At 45.1% G+C, this 21,239-nt stretch overlaps 1 protein-coding gene across 5 annotated transcripts in view; it reads left to right on the top strand.

Annotated features, from left to right (window-relative positions):
• The window catches only part of LOC116392752 (nucleosome-remodeling factor subunit BPTF), a 39,816-nt gene that overhangs the window by 15,165 nt on the left and 3,412 nt on the right, over positions 1 to 21,239 (top strand). For 3 of the 5 annotated variants that reach the window (XM_031864479.1, XM_031864475.1, XM_031864478.1), the window contains 21 exons: positions 148 to 2,236; positions 3,815 to 3,939; positions 4,383 to 4,535; positions 4,703 to 4,853; positions 5,392 to 5,431; positions 5,658 to 5,883; positions 6,314 to 6,463; positions 9,444 to 9,574; positions 9,960 to 10,074; positions 10,261 to 10,478; positions 10,788 to 11,028; positions 11,217 to 11,485; positions 11,671 to 11,784; positions 11,969 to 12,130; positions 12,632 to 12,714; positions 14,905 to 15,130; positions 15,387 to 15,712; positions 16,848 to 17,021; positions 17,303 to 17,495; positions 18,308 to 18,392; positions 19,746 to 19,932. In XM_031864479.1, the coding sequence (XP_031720339.1) occupies positions 148 to 2,236; positions 3,815 to 3,939; positions 4,383 to 4,535; positions 4,703 to 4,853; positions 5,392 to 5,431; positions 5,658 to 5,883; positions 6,314 to 6,463; positions 9,444 to 9,574; positions 9,960 to 10,074; positions 10,261 to 10,478; positions 10,788 to 11,028; positions 11,217 to 11,485; positions 11,671 to 11,784; positions 11,969 to 12,130; positions 12,632 to 12,714; positions 14,905 to 15,130; positions 15,387 to 15,712; positions 16,848 to 17,021; positions 17,303 to 17,495; positions 18,308 to 18,392; positions 19,746 to 19,932 (5,458 nt within the window). The remainder of the gene's footprint in view (positions 1 to 147; positions 2,237 to 3,814; positions 3,940 to 4,382; positions 4,536 to 4,702; positions 4,854 to 5,391; positions 5,432 to 5,657; positions 5,884 to 6,313; positions 6,464 to 9,443; positions 9,575 to 9,959; positions 10,075 to 10,260; positions 10,479 to 10,787; positions 11,029 to 11,216; positions 11,486 to 11,670; positions 11,785 to 11,968; positions 12,131 to 12,631; positions 12,715 to 14,904; positions 15,131 to 15,386; positions 15,713 to 16,847; positions 17,022 to 17,302; positions 17,496 to 18,307; positions 18,393 to 19,745; positions 19,933 to 21,239) is intronic. The other 2 variants (XM_031864476.1, XM_031864477.1) reach the window with 2 other exon arrangements.

Below are 21,239 nucleotides of genomic sequence, written 5' to 3'. Positions count from 1 at the left end.
ATGAGTTGTGCTTTATTTTGAACTTCAACAACTTATAATTACAACATTTACTTTAGTATTGTGTGTCCTTCCCAAGCGTTTTCAACTTGATTGTCAGGAGAATTGTATATAAATGCTGATTCAAATCTGAATTAATTTTCTCCCCAGGGTCCAGTATTCAGGAGGAGAAGGCCTTCATAAAGGAGGAGCCTACGGAGAGCCCTACACGACCCTTTAACTACGATGTAGTGGATGTCAGAAAGGGCTTCCTCACCCGCATTGCCTACAAGAAGAAGGTCAAGTCCTCCAAGCTGGACTGCCTGCTGGAGCGACGAGTGAAGCAGCACGTTATTGAGGAGAGGCAGAGGCAGCAGGTGTCTGCCCCCAACTGTCAGACTCCCGCACCAGTTTCGTCCATTTCAAGCCCTGCTCTGAGCACTCCTGTCCGGCCGCGGTCACCACTCAAGCCCCACACTCTCGCCCAGACACAGCTTGCACTGGGCAAAGCTGTGAAAGTGGAGGAGAAATCTTCCACGACACAAAATCCATCGGCAGGAAAACTCGGAGGAGGAAAGGTCGAAGGGGAGAGTCAGGCTGAAGTCTCTAAAACTACAGATGAGACGGTCACTCCTCCTCTTCCTTCTCCCGTTCCAGATGCCACACCCAAAGACAGTTGCAGTACAGGTACACAAAACCAAACCGCCTCCATACCTCAGGTATTGGAGGCAGACTTAGTGGAAAGGACTATGGGGCCAAAAGAAACTGATCAGATCAAAAGAGTCTGTTCAGGGCAAGAGGGCGTCACACTGCCTGATGTACGTGAAACAACAGCAGGGGGGATACATAGCTCTTTAGAGCGACAAACAGCCAGTGTACCATCAGATGTTACCACGACTGCACATATTGAAAACACAGGGCCTGAGGTACCCAACTTGAAATTGGACTCTCAAAGAACATCATGTGTTCTTGAGCAGATAAGCAGTCAAAACACATCTCCTTCTAAAGGTGTTCAGCAAAACCCAGAAAATGTAAGTTCAGCGCATTCAGGTACAGAGGAAAATGGCACAGGGCTAGAGGAGAACCGAGAAAATGTACAAGGCGTTGGACAAGGTAGACCCGAAGGTAATAGCACTCCCAAGCCAGTTTCTCCTCTCCCTCAGGTAAATGGTAATGATGGCTTGGGGAGTGAAAGCATGTTGAGTAACTCTGTAAAGAGCTCAAATAATGGTGTGCTTAACAATAGTCCACAGCCCAAGGTGAACAGCACAGGTAATGGCGAAGAACAAGGGCTGGTTGTCAAGGACAGCACGCAGCTAAAGCCTTTAGTGAACGGAGATGTGGCCCCTCTCAAGGATTGTACAGAGGTTGGGGGCAAGGAACCGAGCCTAGCTTCTAAGGTAGAGGTAGACAGCAAGACGATGTCGGACCAGGACTACAAACCTCCACTGAAGATGACGAGGCTGGAGAACAACATAGATGCACTTGGAGCTAACACTCGGAGCACTCTGCAGCACAGCAGCACATCACCAGTTCAGTCCAAACCCAGTCCCGCGGTCAAGATCATTAGAATGGCTCCGTCTCCTATACCTTCAGCGGAAGAGTCCAGTCTGAGCGACGACTTCGCAGAGGAGAATAGTAACAGCGGGACGACAGAACCACTCAAGACCATCATCACCCAGGTAACCACAACCTCCACAACCACCACAACTGTAGTTTCCACGGAGATGAAGATGGCTAAAGTGCCGTCGAATGCGTCTGGAGTGATTACGAAGCCCGTGGCATCGACAGCGGAGAACAGTGCGGTGTCCACCCTTACCACCATGACCAAAACAACTGTGACAAAAATCTGTTCACCCGGGCACGATGGTCATTCGGAGGACAGCCAGAGTGAGATAGTGACACAGGAACAGAAGACAGCGCTCTGCATCAGTAAGTCAACAAGGGACACCAGGGGCAAAACCTCATTAACGTCTGTCGCTCTGAGCCTGGAGGACTCGTCGTCGACTAACGGCCGCGTCCGCCTCCTCAAGTTCTCCCGCACCAAGAAGACACGCTCAGACACCGCGCTTCCTTCTTACCGCAAGTTTGTCACCAAGAGCCAACGCAAGAGTATTTTTGTTCTGCCGCACGGCGACTTGAAGGTGCTGGCGAGGCGAGGTGGATTCCGCGAGGTGTCCATATTTAGCTACAACGCCAAGCCAGCGCCGGACATCTGGCCGTATCCTTCACCCAGGCCCACATTTGGCATCACCTGGAGGTAAGCACGTTCAAGCTTCTCAACCACCTAAACCGCACGCATTATTGAAACCAATGCTTAACATAGACAACTTGGATCTGGTACATTTAGACAAACGCAACTTCATTCCAAATGATGGAAATTCCAATACAGAAAGCCCAGTTATAATAAACTAAATATATAAATTTTAGTCTACTTTAATCTACTGACTCCCCAAAAAATATTCATAATAAACTCTCCAAGGACAAAGTGTATCAGGTCTTGAAGAGGTTTTTTTTTTTTCTGCCATATTTTTGTCAAAGATTTACGTGTTCACTGTCACAGTGCAGTGAATGTTAAGTCTGGATATCATGAAATGGAAATCACAAACATATGGCTCTAGTACGAAGTATGTGAGCAGGACTATCCACACTTACCGTATTTTTTCAATTTACATTTCTCTTATTGATATCCTTCACCCTGACGTGGATCTTTAATGACAAAACAAAGCTCGTGTAGCTTTGTGCTCTCTACGTCTACACACAGATGCTTAATTTGACATGTTTTTAAAACACACACTTCTTTAGCAGCTAAGAATGTGTATTCGGCTGCTAGTATGTCCCTTCTGCATCCACTTTAAACCTTCTCCTGGTTTTGTCAAAGTGCCCTTTCCTGTTGATCTGTTGCTCATTATGTCTCCCTCCCTGTCTGCTGTTCGTGGCTTTGGCCCTGCGACATGTTGTGGCTCCGAGCCTGGTGTCAAACAGGTTATTTCAACTGGACCTCAGAGATCTGAAGCAGTCATGAATCACCAGGCGGGACAAGTGTCGGGATGTTCATTTTGTGCAGTGACCCAGGGATGTTTTCCCGTCGGGTGGCTTCACACGGGAAAGGGAATATCTACCAAACCCCAAACACACACAGCCTTGTGGAGATGTTTTTGTAGATGTTCAAGATGTTTTAAACGATGGCCAAGTTATTTTTCGGCGAAGCAGTCGCGGCCATAATGATGCATGGAAGGAATATTTCTACTGTCAGAACAGTCTGTTGCACCCAAAATTGTTTATTAAATTAAAAAGGACCTAGTGAAATATGCACAGGCTTCCACTTTGAACTTTGTGAGTTAAAACTGTTGTGTTATGCTTTTGTAGTTGATGATAATATCTAGCCCTCAAGCAAATTAGTGTATAAAATGATTGGTTAAATATGTCAGCCAGTCGATCTTTCTCCGAAGCGGTCATGAGGGGACAGCAACACCATTAAAAACCTCAGTCCGCCTCTTCCCGTCCCATGATCGTGCTCCAATGTGTTTTCTCTGACACGGAGGGAGTCACTGGCAGCCAGTCGCCTGGCACTAATGACCTGTATGACACCAGGGTGGGGGATGCCAAAAACCTTTCAGCTCATAACTGTAGAACCGCTATTCTTGTGTTTAAAATTCAACTTTTCAGAAACATGTACACAACACACATTTCCATTTCCCAGATGTTTCTTTCATTATAGCAGTTTGCCATTTTATGTGCAGGTGAAAAGCTGTAAATGACACACAACACTTGGACAAATGTTTACACGCTAGTGTAAATATATGACAAGTACTTCAACCTCCTGGTTGTGTTACAGGTATCGCCTGCAAACGGTGAAGTCTTTGGCTGGTGTGAGCCTGATGCTGAGGCTCCTGTGGGCCTGTCTGAGATGGGACGACATGGCCGTCAAACCATCCGCTGCTGTCGGCACCACGCGGACAGGTAGACCCTCCCCTCCCCCCCACTCTCCGAAACTTCCAACCGCCTCCAAGTAAAGATGTCCTTCACCCTGAAAGGATGGTGTTTGATATATAAGATGTAGAAGTGCCCTGATCTGATTTCCTGAATGAATGTTCTGCTTTATTTATACCCATATTCCTACCTATATTGTTGATAGATGCAGCTGGTGTTTCCACAAATATGGATCAACTCCAAACTGGTGTTCAAAAAACTGTAGCATTTCTGTGGTTCAATAAATCGATAGTATCTTCCTGTATTTACTCGGGCTGTCACTCCTTATCTCCATGTTGGCCTCGAGAAAGCTACAAACGTGCTTGTCTGAAAAAGACACCGTCCTTAGTCTCATGTAAGCGTCACTGTGTTTATGTTGGAGTGCTTCTCCTCCATCTTCTCGGGCTCTCCTCCTCATCACCATACCAACCCAGCCCTATCCCCACTCATTGCCACAGAGACATCGGACACTGAAATCACCACCACAGAGATCATCAAGCGCCGCGACGTGGGACCCTATGGCATTCGCTCAGAGTACTGCATCCGCAAAATCATCTGCCCCCTGGGAGTGCCTGAGACCCCTAAAGGTTAGAGGCACTTTTTTTACTCCTGACACTGAAGAAAAAACAGGATTAGTTTAAGTGGAAGAAAACAATTATGAATCGTTTGTGTCTATTTCTATCAATCAGTTGTGTTGCTCCTTTTAAAAGTTAGACAATGACACTGATCTGGTATTGTTCCACCACCATCCCAGAAACCCACACCCCTCAGAGGAAGGGGCTGCGCTCCAGTGCATTGCGCCCCAAGAAGCCTGAGCCCGCCAAGCAGACGGGCCCAGTGGTGATCGAGACCTGGGTGGCTGAGGAGGAGCTGGACCTCTGGGAGATCAGAGCCTTCTCAGAAAGGTCAGAGGGTCAAGCATGCCATGCCTACATTTCAAAACATGTCAAACTGGAGATTCCAATATTATTCAGGATGGTGATTTTACCGTTTCTGCAGCTAAGTCCAAATATTCGATCCCCGTCTCAGCTAGTCCATGCGATGTGTCCTTGGGCAAGACACTTAACCCCAAGTTGCTGCCGCAGCTGTGTCTACGGTGTGTGAATGTTGAATGAATGTTATCATCCTGATGGGCAGGTGGCACCTTGCATGCGAGCCCTTACCATCAATGTATAAATAGGTGTGAATGAACATGTAGTGTTAAAGCGCTTTGAGTGGTCGTAGGACTAGAACAGCTCTAAACAAGTACAAGTCAATTAACCATATACCTACCAATCGCATGCAGGCTCATTAGAACGTGTTTTTTGATTAAAGCATGAAACATGTTCGAGTAGAAACCCAGAATACAAGGATGAACCTGAAAATACGCATAGTATGTCTCCTCCTTTGTTTTTCACAAATGTTTGCTCCGTCTTAAGCTTGAGGTTATTTTGTCTTTTACAGGGTGGAGAAAGAGAAAGCTCAGGCAGCAGAGCAGGCCAAGGTGAGTGTGGTGCAGTTCAGTAGTCTTTCCACTAAATCTTTAATTTATTCAAAGGCACATTCATTTTTATTAAATTAAGTAAGCCTTAAAAAAAAAAAAAAAAAAAGGTGTTTCAACAGAGGCTTGCATCTTATTTTTCGACTCAACTGATTTTGTGTGTTGGCATTTCTTTTGTATACTTCTGTCGTGGGTTCCTATGTTAATGTACCGACTGACTGTTTTGCAGAAACGTCTGGAGCAGAAAACGGGCACAGTCACAGCGACCCCAACAGGGACTCCCGTAGCGACTATCGCCACGCCCAAAGTCATCGTCGGCTCACTGTCAGGCCAGGGCACCCCCACCACCAAGGTGGTACTGTCCACCAAGATAGGCACCCCCGTCACATTCCAGCAGAACAAAAACTTCCAGCAGTCGTTCGCCACTTGGGTCAAGCAGGGTCAAAGCACACAAGGTACTTTGCAGAGGAGCGTAACTAATAGCCAGTTAGCTGTACTTTAGTCTGGGGGAGCTGCAGAGAAGTACAGTGTACTCTTTGTTCTTACCTAAATTAAGTCAAAACAAATCATTATACGTGTGTTCACAAGAGGGACACCACTCACCCTATGTAATCTGTAATTGTTTACCAGACATTGTTCTGTTATGTGCTCATACTATGTATTTGTAACTGCAGCTGTGCTAGTTTAGACACAAACGGTGTGTTAGTCGATTGGCTCTAATGAACGAGACAACTTGAACATGTTTCACCAACAAAGTGCGAAGCTTTTTGAAAATGTTGTTTTGCTGTTTCACGTAAATTACGTTTTACGTGTCGATCATCAGAAGTAGTGATATTATTGGATTTCCATTGTTTGTCGTGATGTTTTGTTTGTTTGCTTTATTAGGAGTGGGCACGGAGACCACCGTGGCCACGTCTGGTGGGCACACCTTCCAGATCACGGGGACCTCGGTGGGTGGAAAGGTAGTGACCACCAAGCTGCCGCTGCCCGCCAACAGCAAGATCGTCACAGTCAACGTACCGACTTCACAAGGAGGTACGCTAGGTTGTAATCAGTCACACAGGCAGACGGTTACATTTATTCAATGTAGACATTTCTTCTTTCCATCCGCCACCATTTCAGGATTGCTTCACCTCGGACCCACAGCTGAGACATTTCAAATGTGTTAAAGGAGCCAAATTAGATTTGGCTCATTAATTGGACGCCATTGTAAGCAATTTAGTGTGCCAACCACGCACACAGCGCTCTAGAGGGACTCGGTTTGTCTTCACTCATTTTAAATGTTGTTGGTGCCAGCTACCGCAGTCCCACATATTTTGAAGTCTACAAATTAGACACAAATTGAACATTCCTCTGTCCTTGATTGCCACTGTCAGTGAGCCAAGTACACAAGTAGTCTGTATTTTTTAAAGGCCCACAACTTAGAAGAACTATAAGTGTTCAGCTCTATTAAACACACTGGCCCCGTACCTCTCTGAATCAGTCACACAGCTGTCACAGTTAGTTTTACCATGGTGCTAATGCAGACATGTTATTCTTTACATGCTCGAAATTTAGCCTGGTTCCAAAATCTCTGAATTTATTGACAAAGCTCTCATAGTAATGTTTTTAGACGCAACAGGCAGGTGTTTTCGACTAAAACTAAGCAAATAAACTGCTGCTATCGTCAAAGCAACCGCTGACTAACAGAACAACACAATGTAAATTATTGCAGACCGTTTAAAGCCACCTTCCTGATGTGCAATGTTAGCTAATTCTAACTAGTATAGCTAACTTGTATCGCTCCACAAGGCTTGATTTGTGTATTAAAATCACTAAAATTTTCTTTGGTGGGAAAATGCTCACCAACCCTCTGACCTTATATGCATGTATTGTATCTTGTAACCTTTTTCACTTCTCTAGAGTTTGCAAGTCTGAAGAGTGCAGCATTTGTCAGCTAAAGAAACATATATTTATCTTGGGAGTTGGTGGAGAACAAAAAGGACAAATGGACTGTAAATGAATGAAAAGGTGGTGGAAGCTTGATCTCCAAGCGAGCTTTTTGTTCCATCTGTTTCCATTTGAACGAATGTAAAAAGGGCTAACATTTCAGCAGCAGTCAGCCGCTCACTGTGTATTGTGCTACTGTGGCAGCCTGGTCTCCATCAACTCTGTTGTGGTGCCCACTGTGAGCCAACATCATGAGTCAGCTGCTTAGTTTGGTGTGGCACATCGTGTCTGGCTGTGTCCTGTCGGCATGGTAATCTAATAGAAAGCTGTTATTTTGGTTGGATGGTTTTTGGGATTGGTAGACTTGTGTAGTCTGAGGTTCTAAATCCAGACTTCGGATTCAGTATTGTACTATCTTAAGTTAGGTGTTTTTCAATGTTTTGAAATGTCAATATTGACACCGCGGATCAATTATTGGATGATGGATATTGCTCAACACTTCATGTGGGTTATATAGGTCAGATTTAGCTTTCACGAAATCAGTTACCTGACTACATGCTGTATACATTAGATGTCTTGTTTATATGACAAGCTGACAATATGCTTCAGTGAAAAACACAAAAACATTGGATAGGAAAGGTTAGTATGGAGACTAAATGACTTTCTAAACTGTTTCAACATTTATATAGATCACATTTTTACAGGTTTAAACACTGTTTTAAGCATGATGCAATGATGATGCCACTAAAACTGGCATCATAATATACAGTAAATGCATCGTTTAATACAGACTTGCTTAAACTAAACCTTGAATTCACCAGATAAAGAGATTGATATTCACCAGCGATACAAAGAAAGTGATTTTTCTTACCCTTGAAGTCCCCATGAAGGAGAAACTAAGTTCAGGTGGAGTGTAACCAGTTAATGGACATGTGTATTTATCCAGCATGACTGTTGGGCACCCTGTTTGTTTTGGAAGGGCTTAAGGAAGTTAGGCAGGAAAACAAGTTTACCCTGAGGTCTGCGTCCCAGACAGGTAGCCCTCTATAGCGGGATTCCATTTTTCTTTTTTTTCCCCCTTCATCTTTTTGAATGAAAGTGTACCTCTCAACTCCGGAGTCCCAACTCCCCGACCTCTCCAAACAGCCAGTCCATAGAAAAGCATGTTTGATGTGTGTGACCAGAGCAGCTACTCCCTTGGTCTTATGACCGGGTTTACGGTCCCTGTTTGAAGAGGGAAACCCTTGATGTATAGGTTTACCTGCTCCGTTGCGGTTGAAAAACCGCAGCAAGAAGGCAGCGGCAGCCGAGGGAAAGAGAGCGACACTCTTATGGTTTCCATTTCTACCATCAGCTTCACGTGAGCTCATTAAAGCACAGAGCCCGGCGAACAAATATGAAACGCTCCCTTTGTCAGATTGAAGTTTTAAAAAAAAGTAGGATCTCAATTCATGCATAATTTATGAGGGGGGGCTCAGGTATGTTGGGGGAAGCCCAACTAAGCTTTCAGCCTTTGAAGATTTTGTTTACCTGCTCAACTAATATTTACCGTTGCTGTGATCAAACGCTGGCCATCCAGCAAGGAGAGAAGCCCACAAATAATGTGTTGAGTTGCATCAATGCAGGACTTCTGCACAAATACTCACTTGTGACGCGGAAAACATGTAGCCACTGCTCCACACCGGTAATTGTATTGGGAACGTTTGAGCATTTTGAAATGTGTTGGTGGATGTGTTTGATGTTGTAAAAGGCAGGTATTTGTCAAATAAATGAATAAATATCTATCTATCTATCTATCTATCTATAAAAATGTGATCTTTATACCACAAGTCAACCCTGTCCTCACAGAATTTCTCTTTTACTTAAAATTGCTTATTCCTCCGTGCCATTTGCGTCATCACTTAAAGTATCTCCTTGTCCCTCTCATCTTTCCAACTGTTATGTTTTTGTCTCCACTGACGGTTAGTATTGACAAACCACTTCCTGGGAGACCTCGTCTTCACCCGACCCCTCTCCTCAGGCCTCTCTGTTCTCGTTCTTTTCATCTGTTCACTCGGGTATCTTTCCGTGTCTCTTTTCTTTGAAGGTGTGGTGCAGCAGAAAGTGTTGGGTATCATCCCCTCCAGCACAGCGGGCGGTGCCCAGACCTACACCACATTCCAGCCCCGCACCACCACGCTCAACATCAGGCCCAATACCCCAGGCTCCCAGCAGCAGGTACATCTGCCTTCTCCCTGCTCTGAAGTACCCATCCAGATGTTTTAACTTCATCAATTTGTTCATCCTTATATGTGATCACAACTCTACATGTTCTGCTGTGCTTCCTCACTTCCATTGCCTTCTGCTTTGTTTTGTTTACATTGTATTTTCTACTATATTTGCTGAAAGCCTGTCTCATTACTTATTGTGTTGCCTGTGCTGTTGGTTCATTTTAAAGAAGGTAACTTTCTCTGTGCATTATTTTATATTATAGAATATAATCCGCTCCAGATGTGCTCCTTTGTACCTCACCTTGATTTTTGACCTCTTTAGGAAGACGGTTTAGGAAGAAAATGCTGTCTTTTGAAACTATTAACAAGTCTTCATGTAATTATCCCCCTAGGTTCTGACGGCTGGTGGTCAGATCCGTCCAGGAATGACAGTGATCCGAACACCGATCCAGCAGACGGGACCAATGGGAAAGACGATACTCCGCACACCCCTTGTGGTCCAGCAAGGTAATGTACTTTTTATGGGAGTTTGAATACTTTTCAGATGCACAAATAGCAACCCACCCTTCAAGAATCACGGCAAACCAGCAGCACATTTATAAACAAGCTAAAATGTAACTGTTGCATGCCCTCTCTGTAACTCTTCTCTGCATATGCATAAACTTACCATTGTTGTACAACTTTCTCTTCTAGGTCAGGGTGGACAACAGGTAGTGACGCAGATCATTCGTGGCCAGGCAGTTTCCACGGCATTATCTGGTGCCAGCCCCGTCGCCACAGTCACCGGCCAGGGGGCGTCCGGCGCCACCGCATCAGGACAGGCAGCAGGACAAACACCCCCCGGCACCCCACGGGCGCAGGGGCAAGGCCAGGTTAAACTCACGCTGGCGCAGCTCACCCAGCTCACACAGGTTAGTGAGGGTCGTCCTGTGTCACCCTTGACCCTTTGACATGAACACCTACCGAATAGTAATATTTCATTTTGATTTGAAATATAAAGGACAACATGGCCTGTCACTTTTTAGACAAGTTATTGGAGTACATCCGCTATATACACTCTTAGGGACTTTGGTCTGTACACCTTATTTGTGACACTGTGCTCAATCCTCAAATATAGAAATGGGATACATCCACAATTTTTCTCCAAAGGCAGTTTATTTTGGATTTGACTGGTCTGTAGGCTGTGATTCACCTTCCACTCTCTTCTCCGCCTCTCGTAGAAGCAGCAGGCTGGCTCAGGTGTGGATCGGCAGGCTGGTGTCGGCGGTACCCAACAGTCTCTGACGGTGATGGTTCAGGGCCAGGGCCAGACCACCGGTCAGCTGCAGGTCATACCTCATGGGGTCACCGTGATCCCAGGACCCGGTCAGCAGCTCATGCAGGCAGCGCTGCCTAACGGCCAGGTGCAGCGCTTCCTCTTCACCCCTTTGGCACCAGCTGCCACACCCACATCAAGCACAGGTATGATGAGAAACGAGCACGGATCACTCAACAGATTTTAGGATGTTTGCATTTGGGCAAACTTTTATATAATTGTGAAGATAAATAATGAATTTAATGTGTTCCTGCTGGGTGATTTGCAGTGAATGAGGGTGACATTTTTTTTTATGATGCTCCCTCTATGAACCTTTTTCTCTCTCACACTCCAGCCACCACAGTGCCCACCTCCACCAAAACCCCAGCACAGCCCGCTCAGCAGGCTGCCGCCCCCGTCCAGGCAGGGGCAACCCCCTTGGCCACCACCAGCACCCCTTCGTCGGCCACCCCACAGGGCCAGTTACCCCCTCAGACGCAGGCCCACATGCCCATCCAGTCTCCCACCTCGCTGCAGGTGAAAACGCAGGGAGGAACCGCCCAGCTGCAGCTGCAGCAGACACCTCAGCTCATCAGCATGTCTGGACTGCAGCAGCAGGTACAGGTAGGATTAGCAAAGACACACCGTGATTGGTAATGTAACGTTAGCCATAACCTCGCTGCACTTACCAAAACAGCTGTAGTTAAGATTGTGTGCATGTGTCCAGCAGTAGGAGACTTTACTTTCCACAACCCTGGTTTTCTTTTCAGCTTTGTTCAATTTGTGTATCCTCTGTGTTGTGACTGCAGGTGTTGGCGCAGCTGCAGGCCCAGCAGGGTGGAGGCTCTCTGCCACAGCACATCAAACTGCAGCTTCCTATCCAGATACAACAGACTGGGACCACCTCAGCTCAGGGAGGACAGGTAGAGCAACAAGCCAGCTGAACCAGACCCCAACTTATATTATCTTCATAGGACCACGCTAAGGGGTTTGGGTCCTAGTAAAATTAGTGGAAAACAAATCAGAATTTAGACATTTTCTGAATACTGCTTCACACATTTAAACTGTTTAATTGATATACCTTATTGCGCTATGCTGTCTGCACAGATTGGGAACGTAGTGACCATCCAGGCAGCTTCTGTCCAGGAGCAGCTGCAGAGGATCCAGCAGCTCAGAGAACAGCAGCAGCAGAAGAAGAGACAAGCCGCAGAGGCCAAGCGAGAGCAAGCCCTCAACGCAGCCAGCCAGAGCGACATCATTCAGAAACAGGTGTGTGTGTGTGTGTGTGTGTGTGTGTGTGTGTGTGTGTGTGTTCGCGGGCACCCATCATAGTTAGGTCATCCATCTCAGTCCAAGACACGCTGTCTCCCTGCCATCAGTACATAAACAGTCACCATCCTCCAACCCTCTAAGGCTGGGTCTATTTTTACAGTTCTGGGCCAGTCTTTGTTTGTTGGGCTTAATACTGTCACTACTTCTGTGTGTGTTTGTTTTACTTTCTCTGTGTTTTTGACACTCACATTTAATAATAATCAATTTCTGCAGATATTTGTAGTACACACTTAACATCACTAAAGTTACAAAGGGTTTTCATAAAGTCCAGATTTTTATTTTTATTTTTATTTTTTTTCTCCCCACACATTGGCTTAAATGTTATTCGAATGTTGTTTTTTGCTCTTGCTGTAGATGTTTCCTCTCAAACTGTAAATATCTTCTCTGTTGGTAATTATGTAGTTTCGGTCTGACATCCTCCTGCGTCGTGTGTTTCAGGTGGTGATGAAACAAAACGCTGTGATCGAGCACCTGAAGCAGAAGAAGACCATGACGCCTGTAGAGAGAGAGGAGAATCAGAGGTTTGTGTGTAGTTTGTCACCAATCACAATGAACGTACTGCGGCAGCATGTGCATCATAGAAATGGAAACGGCACAGACATCATGTTGATTACCTGTGGTACAATTCGTCTTTGAATTCTTACGTGTCCCGTGTTCTTATCATATGGATCTCACTCGTGCAGTCTGTCCACCATCTCATCCTCTCTCCATTTCGCTGTTGTCCAAACACCATGTTGGGAGGTACTACACAGCGTGAGAACTTTTGGGTGTGTAACCACCAACAGCTGCGTGTACTCACTGTGACCCGACAACAGAGAACACAAAGACAAACCCATGTACAAATGAGAGAAGTTGCACAATAACATCACACAAGGCCCTTCCAACCCTGCACCAGTTTGTTGGGATATTTGAGAGTTTACACTTCTCTATATAAAAACTAAATTAGCTTCGCAACGATTGACAAAATAATCAAGGTAAAATATTTTTTTCTTTGCAGCTTCCCTCTCAGTACATACTGTCAGAAAGATAGAAGAAGAACAAACAGTTAGGAATAATACGACTACTCTAGAAATCAAACCAGAATCTGTAGAATATAAGTCAAAAGTAGAAGAATGTTTCGAAAGTCTTTCCTCCTTCCCTCCCGTTTCATACGCTGTAGATGGATTATACTCTGACCTACAGTTGACTCTGACAACCAGGTGTTTATGTCCACAGACGGTGTGTCAACACTGTACCCATTCACACAAACCTGAAATACCAACCCCAGACTACCGTGACATCACTACAGCAGCGCTGTCTGTTGTCTGTCTCTCTGCTTATTTTGTTTTCCATTTCTTCATGTCGTCCCTTTCTCTCGCTTTTCCTTCAAAACACGGCTCTGTTAGGAATAACTCCGAGCTCAGACGTCAGCGTGCTATGTGTGTCCAGTTTCATCAGTTATCCACCACTTTCATGCTACATTGGCAGCGTGTACCTCAGTGTTCACGCTGTAGGAACCCTGGCCTGTCTTTGACCTCAGCAGCTGTAAATGCGTGCACTGAACGCGCCGTCGTGACGCTATACGCGGAGCAACAATTTTCGAGCTTAGTTGTGAATGTTGGCGAACATGAGTGAACATACTCGGGACAGAGAGCCAGGATAGTATCGCTTAATGTTTCTTGTACCTTTAGATCACCAAACGGTATAGGACCCTGAATCCCCGTACGCATTTTATTTTGCTTGAATTTTCTTCCTCTCTTTCCGATGTTTACAAGAGCAGCGTGGCTTCCCAGTCGTCATATTTCTGTCCATCTCTCACCATACCCCCTCTTTCAACCCTCAGCTCCACTCCCATGCTACTGAAGTACAGGGTCTCATACAAATAAATACTCAACAACCAACTACCCCTCTAACATCTGTAAGACACGACTACTCTGACTGCTGCTTCTCACAGGGATGATGACACAGCAGCATCGCTTTTAGGAAGGAAATTATAAAAGACTGATAATTGTCCTAGTGAAATTTGTTGGGGGGGCGGGGGGCAAACAGTTTGTTTTATCCTTAATTATTTAATGTTGCACAGCAGAGGAAGGAAAGATTTAGAGCCGGATGGGATACAAGGAAAGTCCAGAACCTTGGAGTTTATAGTTGCACAGCTTACGCAACTGAGCCACTAGAAAACCTCAAGCACTTGTGTTAAGAGAAATACTTTCTTTGTTCATTGACACACACTGCCATTTCTTATGTGTGGAAAGTTAGATGTTCACATTTTTGAAGTAGCCAATAGTCGTTAAGGTTGTACTCTCTAAAGCATTGAAGCATTGTTTGGATAAAAAAATCCACTGGTGTGTCGGAGGGATAACTTTCTTTCTCTGTGACTTCAACTGTACTGACTTTCTGAATTCAAGATTCAGATGTGATAATCCTTTCCTCCTCGCTCTTTTAACTTTCTCTCTCAGCAGGAGTGTTATGTGTATTTTATGCCTTTTTAAAAATACCCTGAATGTAACCCAGCCCTTTTTCACATGGGTCCTCATTAGATTCAGGAGGGCTAATCCTTGAGCTGTGTTTTTAGGCGAGACTTGACTTTTTTTTTTTTTTTACTGTATCCATCCTCACAATACAGTACTTCCCTATTCTATACAAAGTGCATTTATGATCCTCTAACTTTTAAAAGGTCAGGAGGATATAAGTCGGTAATGACTTCCTTTCTTCTGTCTGTGTCTCTGCAGGATGATCGTATGCAACCAGGTGATGAAGTACATCCTGGACCGGATCGACAAGGATGAGAGGCAGGCTGCCAAGAGGAGAAAGAAGGAAGAGGTGGTGGAGGCAAAGAGGAGGTTGGCCAACGCCAGCAAGCTCTCCTCGCTCCTTTATCGGCACAAAGAAAGTCTCAAGATGGAGATCCTGAAGAAGCGGGCGCTTCTCGACAAGGAGCTGCAGCTAGAGGCCCAGGTATGAAGGCCGGCAGGGGGAACAAAAAAGCTCAAAAATTTGGAAGAAATATGTGTCCATTCATTATCCAACGTATGCATTTTCAAAACCATGAGGCACATAAAAAGTAAGCCGGAAGTTTAAAATGCAATATAAAGAGGTGCGACAAATAGCATTAGAGAAAACTTTGAAACATTATAAATCACGAATAAGTTCAGCTCATAAAGGTGTCCTCCACCCATTTTAACCCCGTCTGTCTTGACATTACGCTCCTCAGGAGGAGCTAAAGAAAGACCTGCTGCGGATGCGGAGGGAGAAGGAGAGGGCTCAGGCTGCAGCCCACCAGGCAGCTCAGGCCGCCGCCGCTGCCGCCGCCCACAACCAGCAGCAACATACTCTGGCACACAAGCATGGCATCACCCCTCCACACCACCTCACCACGAGCGCCGCCTCCGCCCACAAGAGGAAACGGGAGGAGGAGCGGGAGACTGCTACGTCAGCCAAGTCCAAGAAGAAGAAGATGGTCTCGACGACGAGCACCAAGGAGAGCAAAAAAGAGATCAAGCTCTACTGCGTCTGCAAGACGCCCTACGACGAGACCAAGTATGACAATGACCTCGAATTTAAATACTGTATTACCCAGGGAGTAGGCACGGTAGTGGTAGGCACAGCGAGACACAATTCCCTAAAAAAAAAAAAAACAACATACTGGACCGATTGACCGGTGAAACTTTTCAGTCACCTCTTGGAGGAAATGTACTTGCCTTTCATCTGCAGAAATATAGTTTCAGTTTTGTACTTTTCAATGGTCCAGAAACTATAAAGGAAGAGTTTACGGCCTTGAACTTTGCTGACGAACAAAAACACAAACCTCCAGACTGCAGCAGCAAGTGCAGAGCGTTCATTCATCCTGTAGGCGAGCAACTGGTTGTAGAATCAATATTAGGACGAGGGATGGAATTTCGTTTGAAGTTTATGTTTAAACGTCACTTATGCAGCCGAATTAACCCAAAACTTCACCCTGTTTGCTATCAATGTGGTCATGTACTAAAGCCGAGAAACAACCCCACAAATAACAGCAAACTTCTCCATTTTGCCTATTGGTTATCCGCCAATACAGAGTCCTGATCCGATACGTCTATTTACCGAGATAGTACAGCAGCACAGTGCCCACTTCAAGTACATTAAAGTTATTAAAAACAATCCAATGTATATGCTTGACAATTGAACAGCTCTGCATTGCATTAAGAAAGAACTTTCCTGCATCCAAGCTGTTCGTCAATGTTTTTTTTTATAAGTATAAAATAACAAACCCTCCCTGTAGTCTTTTTGGCCTTGTACCTCTCTCTCTGGAATTCCTATCTCCAGTGTCCTCCAGTGTTTGTTGCTTCAGTGCAGCCTTTTCCTGAGTTACCTCAATGAACTGTGTTCCGTTAAGTGTTTATTTTCATGGTCTGTACACCTTTTGTGTAGATTACGTCAATAAATTACTCTTATTGGCTTTTTACGATCCGTTAAACACGTCGACCCCGATACCAATCTTTGTCTTTGCGATCCGATCTAGTTTGCCTAATCTACACGGTTGTTTGGATGTGGTGTAGGCGTACACATAAAAAACCTGTGCTATCTATTGGATGATGATTTTAAACGAAATTATTAATATCCATGATAGTTTTGTATATTTATTGACATACTGTAAGTGTTAGTCACCTTTGTATCCTTTTCCCCCCCCCTAAAGGTTCTACATTGGCTGTGACCTGTGTACCAACTGGTATCATGGAGACTGTGTGGGTATTACAGAGAAGGAGGCCAAGAAGATGGACGACTACATCTGTGTGGAGTGCAAACGGGGCCAAGAGAGCAGCACAGAGGAGCTGTACTGCATCTGTCAGACGCCGTACGACGAGTCCCAGTAAGTGTGTGTGTCCCTCACTGCAAAAGGTCAGCATCAGTGAGCTACGTCCCAGCAGCGGAATGTAACCCAAACTAATTTTGTATCGTAAAAGCGATGTGTATTTTTGCTTTAAGAAAATCACATTTTAGATCTCTGTTTTGGCCACGCTCACCTGACTGCGTCTTCCAATCATCTCTCCGCTCTTGATCGTTGATAATGGTTTATTCATTTATAAATCACATTGATAGTCGATGCAAAGGGCCCGACATCACAAGTAACGGTTCCTCTCGCCTTCACAGGTTCTACATCGGCTGTGACCGCTGTCAGAATTGGTACCACGGTCGCTGTGTGGGCATCCTGCAGAGCGAGGCCAACCACATCGACGAATACGTGTGTCCGCAATGTCAGTCGACGGAGGACGCCATGACGGTCTTCACGCCGCTCACCGACAAGGACTGCGAGGGCCTGCGGAGAATCCTGCGGTCCTTACAGGTACACAGCTGCACAAACACATGGGCTTACTGTGTACTATGGACAGTACAGCTGGGCAATACATCGAATTTATTAATACATTATTTAGTTATTAATAAGTCCTTTTGTCTTTTGTAGGCTTAGTTTGTTTTTAAGGGAAAAAGCAATTAAAATCGTAAATCAGGTGTGATGTGAAAAAGGTTGTATTTGTAAGCCATATTGCACAGTATTGTAGAAGTGAATCAGATGTTCATACTACAGTCGAGCTACATCATTTCACTTACCTGGCATCTCAGGTGTAAAAGACGACAGTAAGAAGCAAACAATGAGTGCTCTGGTACCTGTTTTTTGTTTTACACTGGTCCCCCTACGAATACAGTAAAAACTTGAATCCGCAGAGCAAATCGGGGGGTGAACTGAATTACATTGACTGTGTAAATGAACACTCGGCAGTAAGCTGTAGTGGTAGTTTAATTGCTAGCGATAGACCGGACACTAACACAGCTCCTTGTGGCCCCGCTACAGTGTAAGAGCAGCAAACAAAAGTCCTCTGTGTCCGTCTTATCTGATGGGTTCGGCTCCGCAGAGCGCTACTTGGACAGCTGCCCGGCCTCGGCATTTATTTTTTCCCAGCTTCCCTTTCTTTTCTCCTCCTCCTCTCTCCAGTGGTATATGTGTGTGAGAGAGATAGAAGTGTGGAAGAATGTAAGAAGGAACATCTGTGTTGACCCACCTGCCTCCACTGTCATTTTCATGGTGCTGTTTGTTTTTCTTCATTGGTTTCAGCTTTCCCATGTGTCTTGTCTTTCTCTGTGTCTCTCCCTCCTCTGCAGGCGCATAAAATGGCATGGCCGTTCCTGGAGCCGGTGGACCCGAACGACGCCCCGGACTACTACAGGGTTATCAAGGAACCAATGGGTGAGTTGAGGAGATGTGTCAAAGCACACAAACGCAATAGTGAATACTGACAATTAGGTTTGTAATTGAATATTTCCCGACTGCTGCAATCGGACAATTAGCAGCTCTAATTATTCTTACTCTGGACCCGAGCCTTTTTCCGTGTCCTGTATTTGTGCACATATTGAGCTTATTAAATGTTCCTTTGTGGCGCTGTTATGTCGAAAAAAATATATAAAAATTGCAACTCATGAATCAGCAAATTTCGAGGACTGGGATTGGTTGCAATCCCATTTGGAAGATAAAATTTGCTTCAGCGGTGCTGTTTTCATTTCATAATTGCTTTAGGTTCCTGGAAGCAACACCCAGTCTCTATATCTCCAACATTCAAACACAGCCACCAGGAGGCCAGGCAGGGAGGAAGCCCTCCAACTCAGATCAAACTGGCCATGTAAATGGGGACTTACGTCAGCAGGGCCTTTTTGAACTTCCACACAAACAAACCGTTAATGAGCTGGTCCAGGTCTGCCGGGCTCCCTGTGGAAAGAGACCAGCTTACTTACTTAGCTCCTGTTGGCCCGCTGCTGGAAACTCAAGTCCTCTCATCTCCCTTCCACTGCAAGAAAAAAAGACCTTGTTGGCTTTCAGGAAGAAAAGGAGCATTTGACTCGTGTAGCTGCAGCCGTTGGTAGTTTTTTGGAGGGTTTTGAGATGAAATCTGATGACAGAGAAGAAGGAGGTCTTTGATATTGACCAGGAGGTTTGTACGCTCCTGGCCTGCTGGGTCGGGGTTAAGGAGGTGAAGAGTGGGATATGTTTGTTTAAAAGGCAGCCCCGGGGACGCCGTGCAGAGCAAACCACCGGCGGCAGCAGATTATATGAAGCCTCGGCTGTTGCCAGTTAGCTTCCTCGCTGACTCGAGCTTACCTTTTTTTTTTTTTTCTAACCTGGTTAGCAACACTGAAAGCTCCCTTCCACGGGGGACGTAGACTTGGAAGCACTAGTTTGACACTCGGATAATGACGCTCTCCTCAGGAATGACACATCGGTCAGATCGCAGTAACTGATCTGGAAGGCTGACTAGATCGAGGTTAAAGCTGGCAAAGGTTTCGGATTTTTGCTGTCACGTATAAAGTGATGAACTGTGCTCCCAAAAAACATACTTGAATGTCTGTCAAACACATGCCACATAAACTGCAATTACTATGACGCAGGCACGCTAATTTGTGGAACAAAGGCGGTTAGGAAAGCCAGATATGTATCTGCTGCTTCCACATATGTGATGTTTGTCTCTGGCAAAAGTTCACAACTAAATATGTAGGTTCTTTTCATTTGTTTCTATTACATACCATTGTTTGTATCCCCTTTTCTTAGACCTTTCCACCATGGAGGAGAGGATACAGAAGCACGAGTACATCAAGCTGACTGAGTTTGTAGCCGACATGACCAAAATCTTCGACAACTGCCGCTACTACAACCCCAGTGACTCGCCCTTCTACCAGTGTGCCGAGGTTCTGGAGACCTTCTTTGTCCAGAAACTCAAAGGGTTCAAAGCCAGCAGGTAAGACGGAGATACCGGTGATGGTCAGAGCTGATGAGGAAATGAAACAAAACAAAAAAAATGGTAGCAGGTGACTTTGAGAAAATGAAAGCAGTGTTACAAGCCGCCAGGTCACAGAATAATGTGTCCCAAAGTAAGAGACTGATTCATTGGTAGTTCCAGCTGTGCTGCTGTGAAGCCGACTCTGACCTCCTTGGAGGTTGGGCAGATTCACACTTTCTCTAATGAGAGCAATAAAATGAAACTTGTTAAAGTAGAAACGCATGTCAGACGCTACTGGAGTTCATTGACTCCTTCTCTTTGCTTTCCTGGGTCACCATCTTCCTCTAAACATTTAAATCATGTTTTGTTTTTCATTTTGAGTCATGACTTACAACCAGCAAGCTTCTCCTGTCTCCAGAACAAATCAGCATAAAACACTGACATCGTTAGATCTCCACAAATGCATGACAAACTTCATATTATAAGAATTATATCATTTTAATAGTAATGCGCAGGACCATTGTTGTGCATAAAGTTGGCGAGTTGGGTTTGGGTTGTTGATAAAGGCGTATTTCTGCCGTTCAGATTGGTTCGGATCGTGTAATAAAAAAACGCTTACCGGCCCATCACTAACATTAAATACTGTATTTTGTATTATTTTAAAAGCCTGAATTGTTCTGGGCTCTCTGAGGGATGCACGCACACTTTCCCTCCCCTCCCTACTTGTTGCCCCTCCTCTACAGTTTCATGTTGGTGGTATCTTCAGTCAGTCTTTAGTCGGCTCATTTTTCACCAAAGAACAGTAAATTAGTCTGCTAAATCAGGGCCTTTCATGTTCAGGATGGGAACCAAAGCTCTAGATCATTTGAAGGATTTTAAGGAAAGTGTGACCCTGTTCTTCATGGCCTCAATGCTCTTAATGCTGTTCCTCACCGCAGTAAGGAAGCAGCAAATGAGCCCCAATAACTCCACCATCTGGTTGTGCCTCTAAACTCACCTCACTGCATTGCCCTTGCTGTGTGGTGTGATTGCTTTAGATGGATGCACACTACAAGATTATTTATATGTTCATACAGCTTTAATTAGGTTATTTACTGAAGAACAAGCTGAACATGTCATGGTGAGTTTAACTGGAGGTAGTTAGATGAAGACACACGTGGAGTTGCTATGAGCATCTCAGCTCTGCTGTCTAATTAGTTCAGTAAGTCTTGTGGTTTGCATCCAGCTATGTGCCTGAAACGGTGATGTGCTTCACCCGTGTGTATTTACACCATCCATTCTCTCTCTCTCTCTCTCTCTCTCTCTCTCTCTCTCTCTCTCTCTCT

This window comes from Anarrhichthys ocellatus, unplaced genomic scaffold (genome assembly GCF_004355925.1).
Source record: "Anarrhichthys ocellatus isolate YVR2014 unplaced genomic scaffold, GSC_Weel_1.0 scaffold31, whole genome shotgun sequence".
NCBI lineage: Eukaryota > Metazoa > Chordata > Actinopteri > Perciformes > Anarhichadidae > Anarrhichthys > Anarrhichthys ocellatus.
This window is presented reverse-complemented; position numbering and strand designations above follow the sequence as displayed.